The sequence below is a fragment of the Salvelinus sp. IW2-2015 genome, unplaced genomic scaffold (assembly GCF_002910315.2).
Source record: "Salvelinus sp. IW2-2015 unplaced genomic scaffold, ASM291031v2 Un_scaffold2181, whole genome shotgun sequence".
Classification (NCBI taxonomy): Eukaryota; Metazoa; Chordata; class Actinopteri; order Salmoniformes; family Salmonidae; genus Salvelinus; species Salvelinus sp. IW2-2015.
The window spans coordinates 144,602-163,057 of record NW_019943511.1 but is presented as its reverse complement, the minus strand read 5'-3'; the positions used below and the strand labels follow the sequence as shown (position 1 = coordinate 163,057).

Below are 18,456 nucleotides of genomic sequence, written 5' to 3'. Positions count from 1 at the left end.
CCCATACACACACTGCGGCACATTCTGTCTATTGTGACGACACAACGCAGCGGGGACACATTTATTTTTGCACCAAACTGTCACTCAGTCATTGTAACTTTTTTGCTATTTTTATATAGTGACTTAAAATGAAAACTGAGTTGGCAAAAGTTTGAACTGAGGGGACTAAGCCCCCTTAAGTGCTCTCGTGGAGCCAGGTACACTTGTGGATAACCTAGTTGTTTTGCTGATTTTTGACAAAATCCCTAGGTTTGCATATTGGAAAATGTATTATTTAAAAATAATACAAGAAAAAGTGTATTAGACATACATAGAGAAGCAAGACATGTATATAAATACAAACTGATTTATTCAGCTATTTTTACAGCATAAAGTGTCATAGAGTGATCATTATAATACAGCCTGTGTGTTGAAGGAGAACTAATTCATGTATTCTCTTAAGAGGCTACCTAGCCCTAAGCACACATGCACACTCACGATCGTGTTCAAGCATGCACATACACAGGCAGGTATGGCACATGCACGCTCACACACACACAAATAATATTAAGTTGCATTACACTGTAGAGAACTATTACAAGGTGAAACATACAGCAATATCAAAATACAGTAGTCTCAATTCTATCAACACAGAGTAAGAAATGTTCAGCAAAATATTCTGAATATCAACCTCTATAAAGCAAATATTCTCTTTGAAAATGTACAGTACATCTTAAAAATTCTCGAACCTGTCTAGTATGAAACACTTTATCTCTCCCCTCTTCCCTCCCTCTCCCTCCCTTCCTCCACCGTTCCTGCCTCTCTTATTTTCCTGGCCTCCTTCTCTACCTCCTCTGCTTTCCTCTTCTCCTCTCTCTCCGTYTCCATCAACCARGGCCCACCCAGGTAGCTGAGGATCTCGTCAGGGCCTCCTCGAAGCCTGGGCTGTGGGTTAAGCAGCTCCCTGAAAAGAGACATCACCAGTGGGCTGAAGCCTTCAAACTGTGGGGCCAYAGGGTTYGACTTCTGATTCTTCTCCAGGMTCARGATATTGTYCTTTTCMCTTTCAYCTTCGCACCAAATTACTTCCTYYTCCCCTCTCAGTCCCTCGCTCCTTTCCTCCCTCTCCGTCTCGCGGTCGTACCACTCCTTGTACCTCCGGTAGGCGGGGTCGTCGTGGGTTGTCTCTTCCCAGGGAAAGCATCCCGTCARCAGGCAGTAGACCAGCACGCCCAGGGCCCAGCTGTCTATAGTGGTCTCCACTGTGATCCAAATGTTCTCCTCCTCCTCTCCATCCTCCTCTCTCTGCTCCCTCACTTTCTCAGATTCTTTGGCCTGCTCCACCTCAGGCGTGCAGAAGGGCGAGTCGTACCAGACGGCGCGGACGGTGCAGCCAGTGGGGCGGGCCAGGCCGAAGTCACCCAGTTTGACCCAGCGACAGGCGCGGTCACACAGGAAGATGTTCTCTGGTTTGATGTCCCGGTGGGCGAAGCCCATGGAGTGGAGGTATGAGACGGCACCACTCAGCTGAGACATCACCCTCTGGACACACTCTTCATCTACACCCACCTGGAGACAGAGAGAGACAGAGGGAGAAAGAGAAACAACATTATACTGTATATCATTGTTTCATAAATGGTATGGCCTGGATTCCTTTTGGGTCATGGTTTAACGTAGGTGGCTGCTAGGTTTAGTTTACTAGTTAGGTCACACAAAAAGCTTTATGTGGGTCACGATGCAAAAATGTTTGGGAACCACTGTTCTATCACGTTGTCCTCGTCCCACCCATAGATGCTAAAAGGATCGGGGACAGCAAACACCTTGTAATTTTTCACATTTACAAGTTAAACATTTAGCAGACACTCTTCTCCAGCGCGACTTACAATTAGTGCATTCATCTGAAGATACAGTATATAGGTGAGACAACAACCCATCACAATCGTATCAAGGAAATTTTCCCTCGACAAAGCATTTACCAGCAAAGTCAGTGCTAGGGTGAAGAGGTGGGGGAGGGGGCACCGTGAGAGTTATTTAAGATACTCTTCAAAGAGGTAGGGTTTCAGACGTTTTCGAAAAATGGGCATGACTATAGGGTAAAAGTTGTTCCACCATTGGGATGCCAGGACAGAGAAGAGCTTGGACTGGGCTGAGCAGGACCTGCCTTCCTGTAGGGGTGGGAGGCCCAAGAGACCAGAGGTGGCAGAACGGAGTGCTCAGGTTGGGATGTAGGGTTTGAACATAGCCTGAAGGTAAGGAGGTGCAGTTCCCCTTGCTGCTCTGTAGGCAAGCACCAGGGTCTTGAAGATGATGCAAGCTTATCATCCACTGTAGGTTACTGGCATAGACCGACACAAACAAAGAGTCACTAGAGGGGACGAGGTGGAGGCTACTGGAGAGATTCCATTGAAGTCTTTATCATGGACTCACTGACAGAGGAAGAGGGCAACTRGGACCAGGGCAATATGGAACAGTAGAGGTGGTGGCAGACAGAGGTCAGACCTCGGAGGAATTGCAATACTGGGTCTGTGTTGTGCACTTAGCTTTAGTGCTTTGACATTGAMATGAAAMACCTCTCATGTATGACTGWCTCAGAGACTGTAAACAGATGTATGATTCTAACTGACCTCTGACACGATGACACTGTAGAGGTCTCCATAGAGACCAGCCTGCTGGGCGAAGACGTAGTWGCAGGGGGTGGAGAAGAAGATACCCAGGGCCCGGGTGAGAGAGGGATGAGYGCAATAAGAAAGGGAGAGGTTGTATTCACGCAGGAAAGAGAAGAGGGRTGTGGACTGGCGGGGGAAGAACTTCAGAGCCATGGGAGTKCCTGATGGAGAGGAGGAGAGGCCCCAGAAATTATTTAGACATTCAAATCAAATCAAATACTGCACCAAAACATCAATAGATCAATTATAGAGTAAATCATGTTGTCATCACTGTGACCACATTGATAACATAAAAACATATAGCCCCGGGGATGTCTAAATTACATTACTTCCCTATTCCCTGGGGTTTAGATAGAGGAAATCCAATGACTGTTTATGAATGGACAAAGCCATCAATCACGTGACAACGTTTTTTATTTACACAAAGATTCACCACGAAGATTGACAATTTTCCATTCACTATCAACGCGGTTGGCCTTGAACTTCCAGGGTTTCAGGGTTGCGGAGAACTGGTTAAAAAAACTAACTAAGAAATTACATTGCCTGCAAAAATATTGTAATCCGATTACATATATTTTGAAAAACTAGATGATTACTTCTTGGATTACTTTTCAATTCAGAAAGGATGCTTGCAAAAAAATACATTATGACACCTTTCTGTTTTGTCAATGACATTCAATTCAGCATTGTAAAAAGGCGTACGTTTAATTAAGTTTGTTCCACCCAATGAGTCTGACCACAAGTCAGAGACCTCTATGATGACACACCAAATACGTTTGATGGATAGTTTTTGTCTTCTTTTAACGCCTCTTTAGGGGAAAGTAATCAGATTACTGAGTTTGGGTAATCCTAAAGTTACTGATTACAATTTTGGACAGATAACTAGTAACTGTTACGTATGACATTCAGAAAGTAACCCATCCAACTCCGCGTGGCTTCAATGAGAAGGGGCAGTCATTCTCCCCTGAGGAAACCCCACAGCAACTCTATCCCCAAGAATGTAGTAAAGTACTTCATAACAGCAACACTCATGGTAGCAGTTAAATTGACACCTCTACCCTCATGTAGGACAAATAACCACTCACTGTTCACGTGTAGTTTTATCCTCTGAACTGTAACCCCAGACCCCTTCAGACCCATACTTCACTAGAACCAGAAATAAAATTGTATTAGTCACATGCGCCGAATACAACAGGTGTAGACCTTACAGTGAAATGCTTACTTACGAGCCCCTAGCCAACAGTGCAGTTTCAAAAAAATACGATAAGAATAAGAGATAAAAGTTAACCCAATAATAAAGAGCAGCAGTAAAAAATAACAATATAATACATGGGGTGCCGGTACAGAGTCAATGTGCGAGGGCAACCGGTTAGTTGAGGTTAAGTTTAGTACATGTAGGTAGAGTTAATTAAAGTGACTATGCATAGATACAACAGGAGAGTGGCAGTGGTGTGGAGAGGGGAAGCGGGGGCAATGCAAATAGTCTGGGTAGCCAATTTGATTAGCTGTTTCAGCGAATCTTATGCGCTTGGCTGGCGTAGAAGCTGTTAGAAGGCCTCATGGACTAGCGACTTTGGCGCTCCGGCTACACTTGCCGCTGCGGTAAGCAGCAGAGCAACAGTTTATGGACTCACGTGTGCCGGAGTCTTTCGACAATGTTTTTACCTTTTCATAACAAGCCTTTATAGGTGTGTAGTCGGACACTAAATGTTTAAAAGTTTTATTAGCCGTTATGCTTATGGGATTACACATGGTTATAACCGTCCAGCTAAAAATGCTTACTGACAGCGTCATTCTCGACAATCGCAACAACAATGAGGAATTTATAGAGAAGAATAGAATACAAAAGCCTAAAGTAAGTGGCTCAGTAAAACAGAATATATGTTTTAGCCATAAGTATAATACAGAAGCATCATTTTTAACGCCTGCCCATCCCATTAACTCTCCCAGGTCCGGGGTCAGGACCACCACAGGTTGACCTCTGAGTGCTCTTACTGACCCTCTCTTCTTGCTGGGACGGCCAGCATGACCCTTGCCGTAGATCCCTCTCCCAGCAGCTTGACCATCCTGGAAGTGGTCGAGAGGTCATCCAGAGTGGACATGGACATGGGCTGAGAGGAAACACCTAGCTCGTCCAGTTCCTTGAGCTGCAGCCCTCGACAGAGAAAACAAGGAAACATGGCAATACGGCGAGAAGGAGTTGATATTTCATTTCTCCAATATCTTGTCCTACACTAGCAGGAATGACCTAGGCTTAGTAGGCTACCACGTTGCATGGTTTGAATAACCAACCAACAGAAAATGGTCACGAGCAGTCGCGCGAATAACATATACTAAAACCATTTATGACAAATGCATATAATAAACATTTCTGATTCATCAATTGAATGCAGGATGTGAGTGATTGATTGTCCAACTTGCTGATACATGTATGCTGGGTGGATATTGTCAGTGTCACCATAGTCTGTACGATTGCAGCGGCACCTTAAAGACTGTTACAGATGTTCCACGACACCCCTCAGTTACATTAAATTGACTGATAGGATCGTCCAGCGACCTCAGATTACCATTAAAATGTCTACTGTTTACAGGGATGTCCAGCGACCTCAGGGCATTACCATAAAATGTACTTTATAGGATGTTCCAGCGACCCTCAGGGCTATTACCATCAAAAATTACTGTTACAGGATTTCCAGCGACCTCAGGGATTACCATAAAAATGCTACTTTACAGGATGTCCAGCGACCATCAGGATTACCACTAAATGTTACTGTTACAGCATGCTCCATTGCGACCTCAGGGATTACCATTAAAAATTACTGTTACACGGAATGTCCAGCGACCTCAGGGATTACCATTAAAACTGTACTGTTACAGGATGTCCAGCAAACCTCGCGGGATTACCATAAACTATGTACCCGTTCTGCAGTGCGAGTGCTATGCATTTCGGCCGCACCTCCGGAGAACGCTGATTAACTGCACACGATATAAGCGTCACTATATAGCATAATATCTGTTTACAGGATGTTCAACGAACCTCTGGGCGTTAACTCTCAGTGAGCGTGAGTAACGTTGAGCGTGGGAGCCTGACATTCGCAACGTCCTGTGCGCATGTCAGGTGATCCGACCGCGTCGTTGGACTGATGTTAAGCGGTGATCGATGCAAACAATATCATACCTGTTACAGATGTCCAGCGGCATCTGCGTGCGAGTGTGGAAGAGCTCAACATACCTACGTCAAATGTGAAAAATTATGAGATGAGAGATCGGATGAATTCACATTGGAGCAACCAGAACAATGCTGATATGTACATACCTACAGCTCCCCTCAGTCCCCTGTGTCTATCATATCATCAGTATGATCCCCTATATACAGTTGAAGTCGGAAGTTTACATACACCCTTAAGCCAAATACATTTAAACTCAGTTTTTCACAATTCCTGACGTGGAAATGTCAGAGTAATAGCAGAGAGAGAATGATTTATTTCAGATTTTATTTCTTTCATAACATTCCCAGTGGGTCAACATTTAACACAACACAAAATTAGTATTTTGGTAGCATTGCATTTAAATTGTTTAACTTGGGTCAACGTTTGGGTAGCCTTCCACAATAAATTGGCGTGAATTTTGGCCCATTCCCCTGAACAGAGCTGGTGTAACTGAGTCAGGTTTGCAGGCCTCCTGCTCGCACATGCTTTTTCAGTTCTGCCCACAAATCTTCTATAGGATTGGAGGTCAGGGCTTTGTGATTGGCCCACACAAATAGCTTGGCTTTGTTGTCCTTAAGCCATTTTGCCACAACTTTGGAAGTATGCTTGGGGTCATTGTCCATTTGGAAGACCCATTTGCGACCAAGCTTTAACTTCCTGACTGATGTCTTGAGATGTTTGCTTCAATATAACCACATAATTTTCCTGCCTCATGATGCCATCCTATTTTGTTGAAGTGCACCAGGCCCCTCCTGCAGCAAAGCACCCCCCACAACATAAGCTGTCACACCCGTGCGTCACGGTTGGGATGGTGTTCTTCGGCTTGCAAGCCTCCCCCTTTTTCCTCCAAACATAAACGATGGTCATTAAGCCAAACAGTTCTATTTTTTGTTTCCTCAGACCAAGAGGACATTCCTCTAAAAAGTACAATCTTTGTCCCCATGGTGCAAGTAGTCTGCTTTTTTATGGAGGTTTTGGAGCAGTGGCTTCGTCCTTGCTGAGCGGCCTTTCAGGTTATGTCGATATAGACTGCGTTTTACTGTGGATAGAGATACTTTTGTACCTGTTTCCTCCAGCATCTTTCACAGAGTCCTTTGCTGTTGTTCTGGGATTGAATTTGCGCTTTTCGCACCAAAAGTACGTTCATCTCTTAGGAGAACAGAATGTGTCTCCTTCCTGAGTGCGTATGATGCGCGTGATCCCATTGGTCCGTTTATACTTGCGTACTATTATTATAATCAGATGAACGGGTACCGTCAGGCGTTTGAAAATTGCTCCCAAGGACAGAAACCAAACTTGTGGGATGTCTACAATTTTTTTCTGAGGTCTTGGCGATTTCTTTTGATTTTCCCATGATGTCAAGCAAAGAGCACTGAGTTTGAAAGGTAGGCCTTGAAACTACATCCACAGGTACACCTCCAATTAACTCAAATTATGACAATTAGCCTATCAGAATCTTCTAAAGCCATGACATCATTTTCCGGAATTTTCTAAGCTGTTTCAAAGGCACAATCAACTTAGTGTATGTAAACTTCTGACCCACTGGAATTGTGTTACAGTGAATTATAAGTGAAGTAATCTGTTTAGTAAAAAATTGTTGGAAAAATGACTTGTGTCATGCACAAAGTAGATGTCCTAACCGACTTGCCAAAACCTATAGTTTGTTAACAAGAAATTTGTGGAGTGCGTTGAAAAATTATTTTTAATGATACACCTAAGTGGATGTTACATTTCTGTCTTCAACTGCTACAACTGCTGAGCCTCGTTAAAATAGGATCCCAACCCGCCTATAGTATCCCCCAGCAAATGAGTCAGGATGGTAAAGACTGTTTGCGTAACACAATGGTTGAAACTATAATAACACCATGATATATTTATATGTTCGACCTTGCCACATACAGTGGGGAGAACAAGTATTTGATACACTGACAATTTTGCAGGTTTTCCTACTTACAAAGCATGTAGAGGTCTGTAATTTTTATCATAGGTACACTTCAACTGTGAGAGAAGGAATCTAAAACAAAAATCCAGAAAATCACATTGTAGGATTTTTAAGTAATTAATTTGCATTTTATTGCATGACATAAGTATTTGATACATCAGAAAAAGCAGAACTGAATATTTGGTACAGAAACTTAGTTTTGCAATTACAGAGATCATACGTTTCCTGTAGTTCTTGACCAGGTTTGCACACACTGCAGCAGGGATTTTGGCCCACTCCTCCATTACAGACCTTCTCCAGATCCTTCAGGTTTCGGGGCTGTCGCTGGGCAATACGGACTTTCAGCTCCCTCCAAAGATTTCTATTGGAGTTCAGGTCTGGAGACTGGCTAGGCCACTCCAGGACCTTGAGATACTTCTTACGGAGCCACTCCTAGTTGCCTTGGCTGTGTGTTTCGGGTCGTTGTCATGCTGGAAGACCCAGCCACGACCCATCATCAATGCTCTTACTGAGGGAAGGAGGTTGTGGCTAAGATCTCGCAATACATGGCCCCATCCATCCTCCTCTTAATACGGTGCAGTCGTCCTGTCCCCTTTGCAAGAAAAGCAATCCCCAAAGAATGATGTTTCCACCTCCATGCTTCACGGTTGGGATGGTGTTCTTGGTTGTACTCATCCTTCTTTCTTCCTCCAAACACGGCGAGTGGAGTTTAGACCAAAAAGCTCATTTTTGAATCATCAGACCACAATGACCTTCTCCCATTCCTCCTCTGGATCATCCAGATGGTCATTGGCAAACTATCAGACGGGCCTGGACATGCGCCTGCTTGAGCAGGGGGACCTTGTGTGCGCTGCAGGATTTAATCCATGACGGCGTAGTGTGTTACTAATGGTTTTCTTTGAGACTGTGGTCCCAGCTCTCTTCAGGTCATTGCACCAGGTCCTGCCGTGTAGTTCTGGGCTGATCCCTCACCTTCCTCCATGATCATTTGATGCCCCACGAGGTGAGATCTTGCATGGAGCCCCAGACCGAGGGTGATTGACCGTCATCTTGAACTTCTTCCATTTTCTTAATAATTGTGCCCACAGTTGTTGCCTTCTCACCAAGGCTGCTTGGGCTATTGTCCTGTAGCCCACACCCAGCCTTTGTACAGGTCTACAATTTATCCCTGATGTCCTTACACAGCTCTCTGGTCTTGGCCATTGTTGGAGAGGTTGGAGTCTGTTTGATTGAGTGATGTGAGCAGGTGTCTTTTATACAGGTAACGAGTTCAAAACAGGTGCAGTTAATACAGGTAATGAGTGGAGAACAGGAGGGGCTTCTTTAAGAAAAACTAACAGGTCTGTGAGAGCCGGAATTCTTACTGGTTGGTAGGTGATCAAATACTTATGTCATGCAATAAAATGCAAATTAATTACTTAAAAAAATCATAACAATGTGATTTTCTGGATTTTTGTTTTAGATTCCGTCTCTCACAGTTGAAGTGTACCTATGATAAAAATGACAGACCTCTACATGCTTTGTAAGTAGGAAAACCTGCAAAATCGGCAGTGTATCAAATACTTGTTCTCCCCACTGTATATGTGTTGCATAATAGAGCATCAAGATGTCAAATAGGGGATGCTTACAAGTGTACAGTGTGAAATGGAAATGTGTGTTTTGCATATCCCACTCCCCCTGAGAGATTACGGCCAGGCATCAGTCATTATTGACCATGACCCTGGAGTAATTCTTTCGACAGATTTTCCACCTAGTCGGATCGGGGATTTGAACTAGCAACCTTTCGTTTACGTCCCACAGCTCTAACTTCTGTAATTACTTGAGTTGGGAGTAACATACTTTTGGATGTAACTGACAAAAGACTTGATTTACTAAGCATTCGCAAACGTCAGAAGTTTGCACCTGTTACATTACAGAGTGAAAGAAAGACAATAATACGGTATTAGGAACAAATGTAAAAAAACAGCAGTTACATGTTTTAACTTTCAGCTGCAGAATCTTCCATCTGATGAAACGCTCAGTTAATCTATCGGTGAGTTGGCTTTGAGTAGGTGGACTTTTATTTTAGTGAACTATCTGAACTATCTGTGTCTTGTCACACAACAACACCAAACATTTGATATGAAGCCAATAATTTGTCAGCAGGGTTCAACCCGTCTGAATATGCTGCTGCTGGGCACGCTGGAGAAAATATATAATACCTTTCTATCATAAATGACAAACTCTATTTCTTGAATTGCACTTTTGGTTAAGGGCTTGTAAGTAAGCATTTCACGGTAAGGTTGTTTCACGGTAAGGTTGTTGTATTCGGCGCATGTGACAAATACATTTTGATTTGATAGGCTACATTAGGTCAAAGGTCATTGTTTCCCTCAACCCAATTTGATCTGAAAGCACTGAAAATATCAACTCCTTTGTAACATAATCAGGAATGGGATCATTTCCATGTCAATTCAGAGAATGAATTGAACGTTGACCAAATTATCTTCAATGAGGACTTTTCAATTGATTGATTGAATTCACTCTTAATTTAAATGAAATTGACCCCCGGCTAGCACTGATCACAATGTCCAATGACGTTTCCCAATTGACACCAATTGCGTAACTTGTTGCTGCAGCAGGTGGAAGACAGTTGCCACAGGCTCACCCACCTGACATTCACTGTGTCCTTGTAACCTGAGGTGATTATGAATTAATCCCTTATTGGTCAACGAATCCCCCTGTCGATAAGAGCTAGCTGTAATTMAAATATTGGCCTCTATGACAGTATTATGATCTGTCAGAAGACTAACGCTATTAACAGATTTAAAGACAAGTAAAACCAGTAAAGATATAAACACTGGAAGCTGAAAAGCCTCTCTACTATGTGCTCCTTTCTGGACCCGTGGCCGTGGCAACCACTGACASCCCCAACTGAACGCCCCCATATGAAGACATGTCTATATTACAATGTCACTTCACTATYCAGATACTAGTGTCAGAGTGATGTTACTGTATTTACAGACCCATAAACATAATGCRATTGTCCATAGAATGTGACCCCCGAAACAAACTAAGTCCAATGCAACATCTGACAGCAGGCTAAATCAAATCAAAAGCAAATCAAAGTTTATTGGTTGTGTAAAGCGTTCAGCAGATGCTATAGTGGGTGCAGTGAAAGGCTTSACTTACTAGCTGCTAACGATGCAGTAAAAATGTCAAACAATACACAAATCATGAATCTACTTGTAAAAACACTGGTTATATGTTTATATGACTATAGTGCAATGTCATATCAGCCTCCTGTCGATGTAGTGGGGCGAGGAAGACATTGGCTGTATAAAAAAAATCACATAGTTGTCTTTGTGTCTTTATGACTATTTTGCGATGGAATTTCTCTGCAGTTGGTARAGTGGAAATTAAAATATATGACACACGCCACTTTTCATACAATTTGCATAAGGACAACAGTAGCTGGATTTTAAAGAAACGGTCACTTACTGTCATTGTAGAGTTTTCTCAAATGGGAACGTCTGTCTCTGTTCTGCTTGTSCGGGTCCTCGTCAGCATCTAAATAGACTTCAACACCCTCCTGACCCTTTGTAGGTCTGCTGTTGGTCTGCTGCTGTTCTGTTCCTAACTATTGTCTTTCGCTGGTGATCTACTCTTTAGGAGATCTGTATCGCAGCACAAGTGGCTGTTATTGTTACTTTGTCTCTGCAGGTCCATGCGCTGGTAGTTTTTATAGCAGACACTGAGGTATATCTACCTCCCTATCCCTCAGGACCTTGGTACTTACCGTGTCTCTCTCCCTGAGAGACCACCACTTCACTCACTCTCTCTCTCCTCCCCTCTCTCTATTCCCCCCCTCCTGCTCTCCCGCTCTCCCCTCCCCTCCCTCCCTCTCCTCTGTCCCTAACACACACTCTCTGTCTCCTCCCCTCTTTCTATCCCCTCCTCCCGCTCTCCCTCTCTCTCCCTGTCCCTAACACACACTCTCTGTCTCCTCCCCTCTCTCTATCCCCCTCTCCCGCTCTCTGTCTCCTCCCACTCTCCCTCTCTCTCTGTCCCTAACACACGCTCTCTGTCTCCTCCCCTCTCTCTATCCCCCTCCTCCCGCTCTCCCTCTCTCTCTTTGTCCCTAACACACACTCTCTCTCTCACTCTAAGTTCCCCCACTTGTTTTTCCAGCAAATATGCATGTACCATAGTTGTAAGGTATTCCAACCCTCTCCCTCTCCCCACGTTCTTAGCTTGCTCCCTCTCAGCGTCAGTGTTAATGTTCAAATGTGCCCAATCCGTCAGTCTGTCTGTCTACATTAACCCTGTAACCCATTCTTTGTGTTCCCTCCCTCTCTCTCTCTCTCTCTCTCTCTCTTCTCCCTCTCTCTCTCTCTCTTATTCCCTCTATGTCTCTCTCCTCGCATACACAACCACCCCCCTCTCTCTCTCTCTCAATTCAATTCAATTCAATTCAATTCAATTCAAGGCTTTATTGGCATGGGAAACATGTGTTAACATTGCCAAAGCAAGTGAGGTAAGAAATATACAAAAGTCAAATAAACAATAAAAATGAACAGTAAACATTACACATACAGAAGTTTCAAAACAATAAAGACATTACAAATTCATATATATATATGCAGTGTTTTAACAATGTACAAATGGTTAAAGCACACAAGTTAAAATAAATAAACATAAATATGGGTTGTATTTACAATGGTGTTTGTTCTTCACTGGTTGCCCTTTTCTTGTGGCAACAGGTCACAAATCTTGCTGCTGTGATGGAACACTGTGGAATTTCACCCAGTAGATATGGGAGTTTATCAAAATTGGATTTGTTTCGAATTCTTTGTGGATCTGTGTAATCTGAGGGAAATATGTCTCTCTAATATGGTCATACATTGGGCAGGAGGTTAGGAAGTGCAGCTCAGTTTCCACCTCATTTTGTGGGCAGTGAGCACATAGCCTGTCTTCTCTTGAGAGCCATGTCTGCCTACGGCGGCCTTTCTCAATAGCAAGGCTATGCTCACTGATCTGTACATAGTCAAAGCTTTCCTTAGGTTTGGGTCAGTCACAGTGGTTAGGTATTCTGCCACTGTATACTCTCTGTTTAGGGCCAAATAGCATTCTAGTTTGCTCTGTTTTTTTGTTAATTCTTTCCAATGTGTCAGGTAATATTCTTTTTGTTTTCTCATGATTTGGTTGGGTCTAATTGTGTGTTGTCCTGGGGCTCTGTGGGGTGTGTTGTGTTTGTGAACAGAGCCTAGGACCAGCTTGCTTAGGGACTCTTCTCCAGGTTCATCTCTCTGTAGGTGATGGCTTTGTTATGGAAGGTTTGGGAATCGCTTCCTTTTAGTGGTTGTAGAATTTAACGGCTCTTTTCTGGATTTTGATAATTAGTGGGTATCGGCCTAATTCTGCTCTGCATGCATTATTTGCATGCATTATATCTCTCTCTCTCTCACTCTTCTCTCTCTCTCTCTTACTCCCTCCCTGTCTCTCTCCTCCCATACATAACCACCCCTCCCCATACTCTTTTCTCCTCTCTGTCTTTTCCGCTCAGTCTTACTCCGTGAATTCCTTCCACAGTGTTTGGATTCCGTATCTAATCAACAGACGTGGTGGATTAGGATGGTCTGAATGAGCTACAAAGCTGTTCCACCATCACTGCATCTGATGGAGTTTAGCTTCCAATGACTTCTCCTGCCAATCTGCATGTTGTATTAAATCCCTATTACTCAACATATCTCTGGTCTCTCCTCACTCTCTTTCTCTCTTCTCTCCCTCTCCCTCTCTCTCTTCTCTATCTCACACACAGACACTCTCTCTCTCTCTCCTCTCTCTCACACACGTACACTCTCACTCTCTCTCCTTCTCTATCTCACACAACATACACTCTCTTGTCTCTCCCTCACGCTCTCTCTTACACTCTCTCCTCTCCTTCTTTCTCTCACACACAAACACTCTCCTCTTTCTTCCTCCTGCTCTCTCAAGCAGTGAAGTGAAATCAAGTGTTGTGCATCAAAATCCATTTTTTAAAAACCCATGTCCTCTGAACTCTTAGTCAGCTACAAAGTTTAGAAAAGCCTAATGCATTAGTCATCTATTTTTCATCATACAAAACATATATTTTTGGTAAGCTCTCCAAAGCTACATTTCTGTCTTTCCCCTTTCTCCTACTTATCTTCCTCTCCCCTCCACCTTTCTCGCTCTTTACCTCCCTCCCTCCCTCTAGCCCAAACTGTATTATGTCCCATCATCTTGTGAGTGACAAAGCTAACAACTGAAACTTTACCTATCAAACAGCTTAATACCACAGTGCCATCTACATGCCAACTCCTTTTCCCTGCTTAGTGCCAATGAACTGGGCCTCTTGTACATCTCTCTCCCCCTGAAACCCTCCTTCTCTTTCTGTCTCCTCAGATTTCCCCTGAACTACATACTACTGTACTATTATTGCAGAGGGCTCTCTCTCTGTGTGCTGTGTAACTAAAACACAGGCTGTTATAGCAACCACCCATATACACTCAGGTTACTACAGCTGCTGAGTGGCCTGACAGGGGGGGGGGGGGGGGGGGGCTTCGCTCTGTGGGCTCCCCAAGCCCCTGCTGTGACAACCTGCCACCACTCACCAGAACATGTCTCATCACTACCTATGAATGGACACCCAGCCTACTCTGCTTAAATTTAATTTAATTTCACATACATCTAAGTCGGAAGTTTACATACACCTTAGCCAAATACATTTGAACTCAGTGTTTCACAATTCCTGACATTTAATCCTAGTAACAATTCCATGTCTAAGGTCAGTTAGGATCACCACTTTATTTTAAGAATGTGAAATGTCAGAATATTAGTAGAGCGAATTATATATTTCAGATTTTATTTCTTTCATCACATTCCCAGTGGGTCAGAAGTTTACATACACTCCATTAGTATTTGGTAGCATTGCCTTTAAATGTTTTAACTTGGGTCAAATGTTTTGGGTAGCCTTCCACAAGCTTCCCACAATAAGTTGGGTAAATTTTGGCCCATTCCTCCTGACAGAGCTGGTGTAACTGAGTCAGGTTTGTAGCCTCCTTGCTCGCACACGCTTTTTTAGTTCTGCACACAAATCTTCTATAGGATTGGAGTCAGGGCTTTGTGATGGCCACTCCAATACCTTGGCTTTGTTGTCCTTCAGCCATTTTGCCACAACTTTGGAAGTATGCTTGGGGTCATTGTCCATTTGGAAGACCCATTTGTGACCAAGCTTAACTTCCTGACTGATGTCTTGAGATGTTGCTTCAATTATAATAACCTCCCGGGTGGCGCAGTGGTCTAGGGCACTGCATCGCAGTGCTAGCTGCGCCACCAGAGTCTCTGGGTTCGCGCCCAGGCGGTTGGGTCGCGCCCAGCTCTGTCGCAGCCGGCCGCAACCGGGAGGTCCGTGGGGCGACGCACAATTGGCATAGCGTTGTCCGGTTAGGGAGGGTTTGGCCGGTAGGGATATCCTTGTCTCAGTATGAAAAAAAAAAAAAAGTAATAAAATGTATGCACTATACTGAAGTCGCTCTGGATAAGAGCGTCTGCTAAATGACTAAAATGTAAAAAAAAATAATATATATATCCACATACTTTTCCTGCCTCATGATGCCATCTATTTTGTGAAGTGCACCAGTCCCTCCTGCAGCAAAGCACCTCCACAACATGATGCTGCCACCCCCGTTCTTCACGGTTGGGATGGTGTTCTTCGGCTTGCAAGCCTCCCCCTTTTCCTCAAACATAACGATGGTCATTATGGCCAAACAGTTCTATTTTTGCCTCATCACAACCAGAGGACATTTCTCCAAAAAGTACGATCTTTGTCCCCATGTGGAGTTGCAAAACGTAGTCTGGCTTTTTTATGGCGGTTTTGGAGCAGTGGCTTCTTCCTTGCTGAGCGGCCTTTCAGGTTATCTCGTTTTACTGTGGATATAGATACTTTTGTACCTGTTTCCTCCAGCATCTTCACAAGGTCCTTTGCTGTTGTTCTGGGATCGATTTGCGCTTTTCGCACCAAAGTACGTTCATCTCTAGGAGACAGAACGTGTCTCCTTCCTGACCGGTATGATGGCTGCGTGGTCCCATGGTGTTTATACTTGCGTACTATTGTTTGTACAGATGAACGTGGTACCTTCAGGTGTTGGAAGAATTACTTGTGTCATGCACAATGTAGATGCCCTAACCGACTTGCCAAGACTATAGTTTGTTAACAAGAAATTTGTGGATTGGTTGAAAAACAAGTTTTAATGACTCCAACCGAAGTGTATGTAAACTTCCGACTTCAACTGTACACACATGCTCACACACACCCACACCGCATATACTGTACATACACACCCGTATACACTTGCACGCACACACGCTCATACACACACCAGCATGCAGACATGTACGCTCGCACACACACACTCTCTCCTTCCATTAACAAAACATTGTTGTTGACAGATGCAGACCAATGACATAGTGTACCTTTCTGCTCCTAAATGACTTGTACTGTACAGATAGCCTTTTTGCAGTTTACAGTTTTTCCTGATTGCTTAGGCACTCTCTTTGAAACTATAGGTTATTTTTGCAAAACTCTACACACTAACCACAAAACCTTACACCAAACCAGCAAAACATTATACATCTTTTGCAAAAGCAAACAATTCTTGCAAAACTCTTCAAACTCTTTTAAAAAATCATGTTTTTGCGTCAATACAGTACACATTTGAATAAGCACACCAACTAGGCATTGATAGTATGAATGAAAAACACTTGTGGCTTTTGCTCTTTCTGTGTGCAGGACATAGCAGTTTGCAATAAAGTGTTGTCATACATGTAGTAACCACACATACACACAGGTATCCAAATGTGTAAAGTATGGATGTGTATTGCGAACATAACACACTATCAATACAAATAAGGTGATTATTTTTCCTCTCTCAGAATGTTCTAACACTCCTCAAACAACAAAAGCGCAGTAAAAGAAAACAAAAACATTTGTTCTAGAAAAAAAAGAACAGAACAAAATGAAGCTACATCTCACCTTCTTTGTGGGTCTGGCCATAAGACTTCATCCACATCACATGTGATGTTGTTTTGAGCTAGGCGGCGTGGAAAGTATGGCCTGGAGTGTCGTATCCAGGCCTGGCCCCTGATCCATGTCTCCACAAGCCTCCTCCTGTAGAAGGAGGAGGTCATACACCTTCCAACGCCATACAGAGAAGAATTCCTCAATAGGATTCAAGAACGGAGAGTATGGTGGAGATTGAGTGCGATGAAAAGTGGGTGACCTGTCAACCAATTGCGAATCACAGCATCCCGGTGGAAACTAACATTGTCCCAGATGATAACGTACCTGGGCTGCTCTGGCCCCTGGTCATTAGGGATTAGTCTGTTGTGGAGGGTGTCCAGAAATGTGATAATGTGTGCGGTGTTGTATGGGCCTAGGATTGCATGATTGCATGATGGTGAAGGATGCTGTTTTGACTAAAAGCCACACACATTGTTATGTTGCCACCACGTTGTCCCGGGACGTTGATGATGGCACGGTGTCTGATGACATTTCTGCCGCGGCCCCTTGTTTTTGCAAGGTTGAAACCTGCCTTGTCCATCTATATTAGCTCATGATGCACTGCATCTGCTTCTAGCTCCACGACTCTCTGAAAGAGACAAGACAATGTAGCACATTATGAAAAGACAGGGATCAGTCAATATGATGTAGCACCATACACTTCCAGATCCAGTACCAATGATAGGATAGTATAGCTTACCTGCACATATTCATATCTCAGTTGTTTTACACGGACTGAGTTTCTTTCGAAAGGGACTTTGTACAGCTGCTTCATCTTAATTCTATTGCGTTTCAGTAGACGAGACAGAGAGACTCACTCTGTTTCAGTAGACGAGACGGTGCAGAGAGACTCACTCTGTTTCAGTAGACGAGACGGTGCAGAGTCGACCTACTGAAACAGAGTGAGTCTCTTGCACCGTCTCGTTACTGAAACAGAGTGAGTCCTCTCTGACCGTCTCGTCTACTGAACAGAGGGAGTCTCTCTGCACCGTCTCGTTCTGAGAACAGAGTGAGTCTCTCTGCCTCTCGGTCTACTGAAACAGAGTGCGTCTCTTGCACCGTCTCGTCTACTGAAACAAGAGTGAGTCTCTCTGCACCGTCTCGACTCTGAAACAGAGTGAGTCTCTCTGCACCGGTCTCCGTTCTACTGAAACAGAGTGAGTCTCTCTGCACCGTCTCGTCTACTGAAACAGAGTGAGTCTCTCTGTCTTCGGTCTATGAAACAGAGTGAGTCTCTCGCACGTCTCGTCTACTGAAAGAGTGAGTCTCTCTGCGTCTCGTCTACTGAAACAAGAGTGAGTCTCTCTGCACCGTCTCGTCTACTGAAACAGAGTGAGTCTCTCTGCCCTGTCTGGTCTACTGAAACAGAGTGAGTCTCTCTGCACCGTCTCGTCTACTGAAACAGGTGAGTCTTCTGTCCGTCTACTGAAACAGAGTGAGTCTCTCTGCAGTCTCGTCTACTGAACAGAGTGAGTCTCTCTGGCACGTCTCGTCTACTGAACGAGTGAGTCTCTCTGGGTTTTGCTCTGTTATGAACGTGAGCTACCGTATCCTACTGAAAGAGTGAGTCCTCTCTTGCAAACGTCTCGTTCTACTGAA

General features: G+C 43.9%; 1 protein-coding gene across 2 annotated transcripts; it reads right to left on the bottom strand.

Moving 5' to 3' along the window:
- Nucleotides 1-332: 332 nt before the first annotated feature.
- LOC112073181 (serine/threonine-protein kinase SBK2-like) lies at nt 333-11,635 on the bottom strand. Of its 2 annotated transcripts, none has more exons than XM_070440062.1 (3): nt 11,277-11,635; nt 2,604-2,806; nt 333-1,548 (listed from the first exon to the last, which is right to left on the bottom strand). In XM_070440062.1, the coding sequence occupies exons 2-3, from the start codon at nt 2,796-2,798 to the stop codon at nt 748-750; spliced, it is 996 nt and encodes a 331-aa protein (XP_070296163.1). In that variant the 5' UTR covers nt 2,799-2,806; nt 11,277-11,635; the 3' UTR covers nt 333-747. The 2 variants fall into 2 exon arrangements, with proteins under 2 accessions (XP_070296163.1, XP_070296162.1); XM_070440061.1 differs by lacking the exon at nt 11,277-11,635 and adding an exon at nt 3,731-3,932.
- Between the last annotated feature and the right edge of the window lie 6,821 nt (nt 11,636-18,456).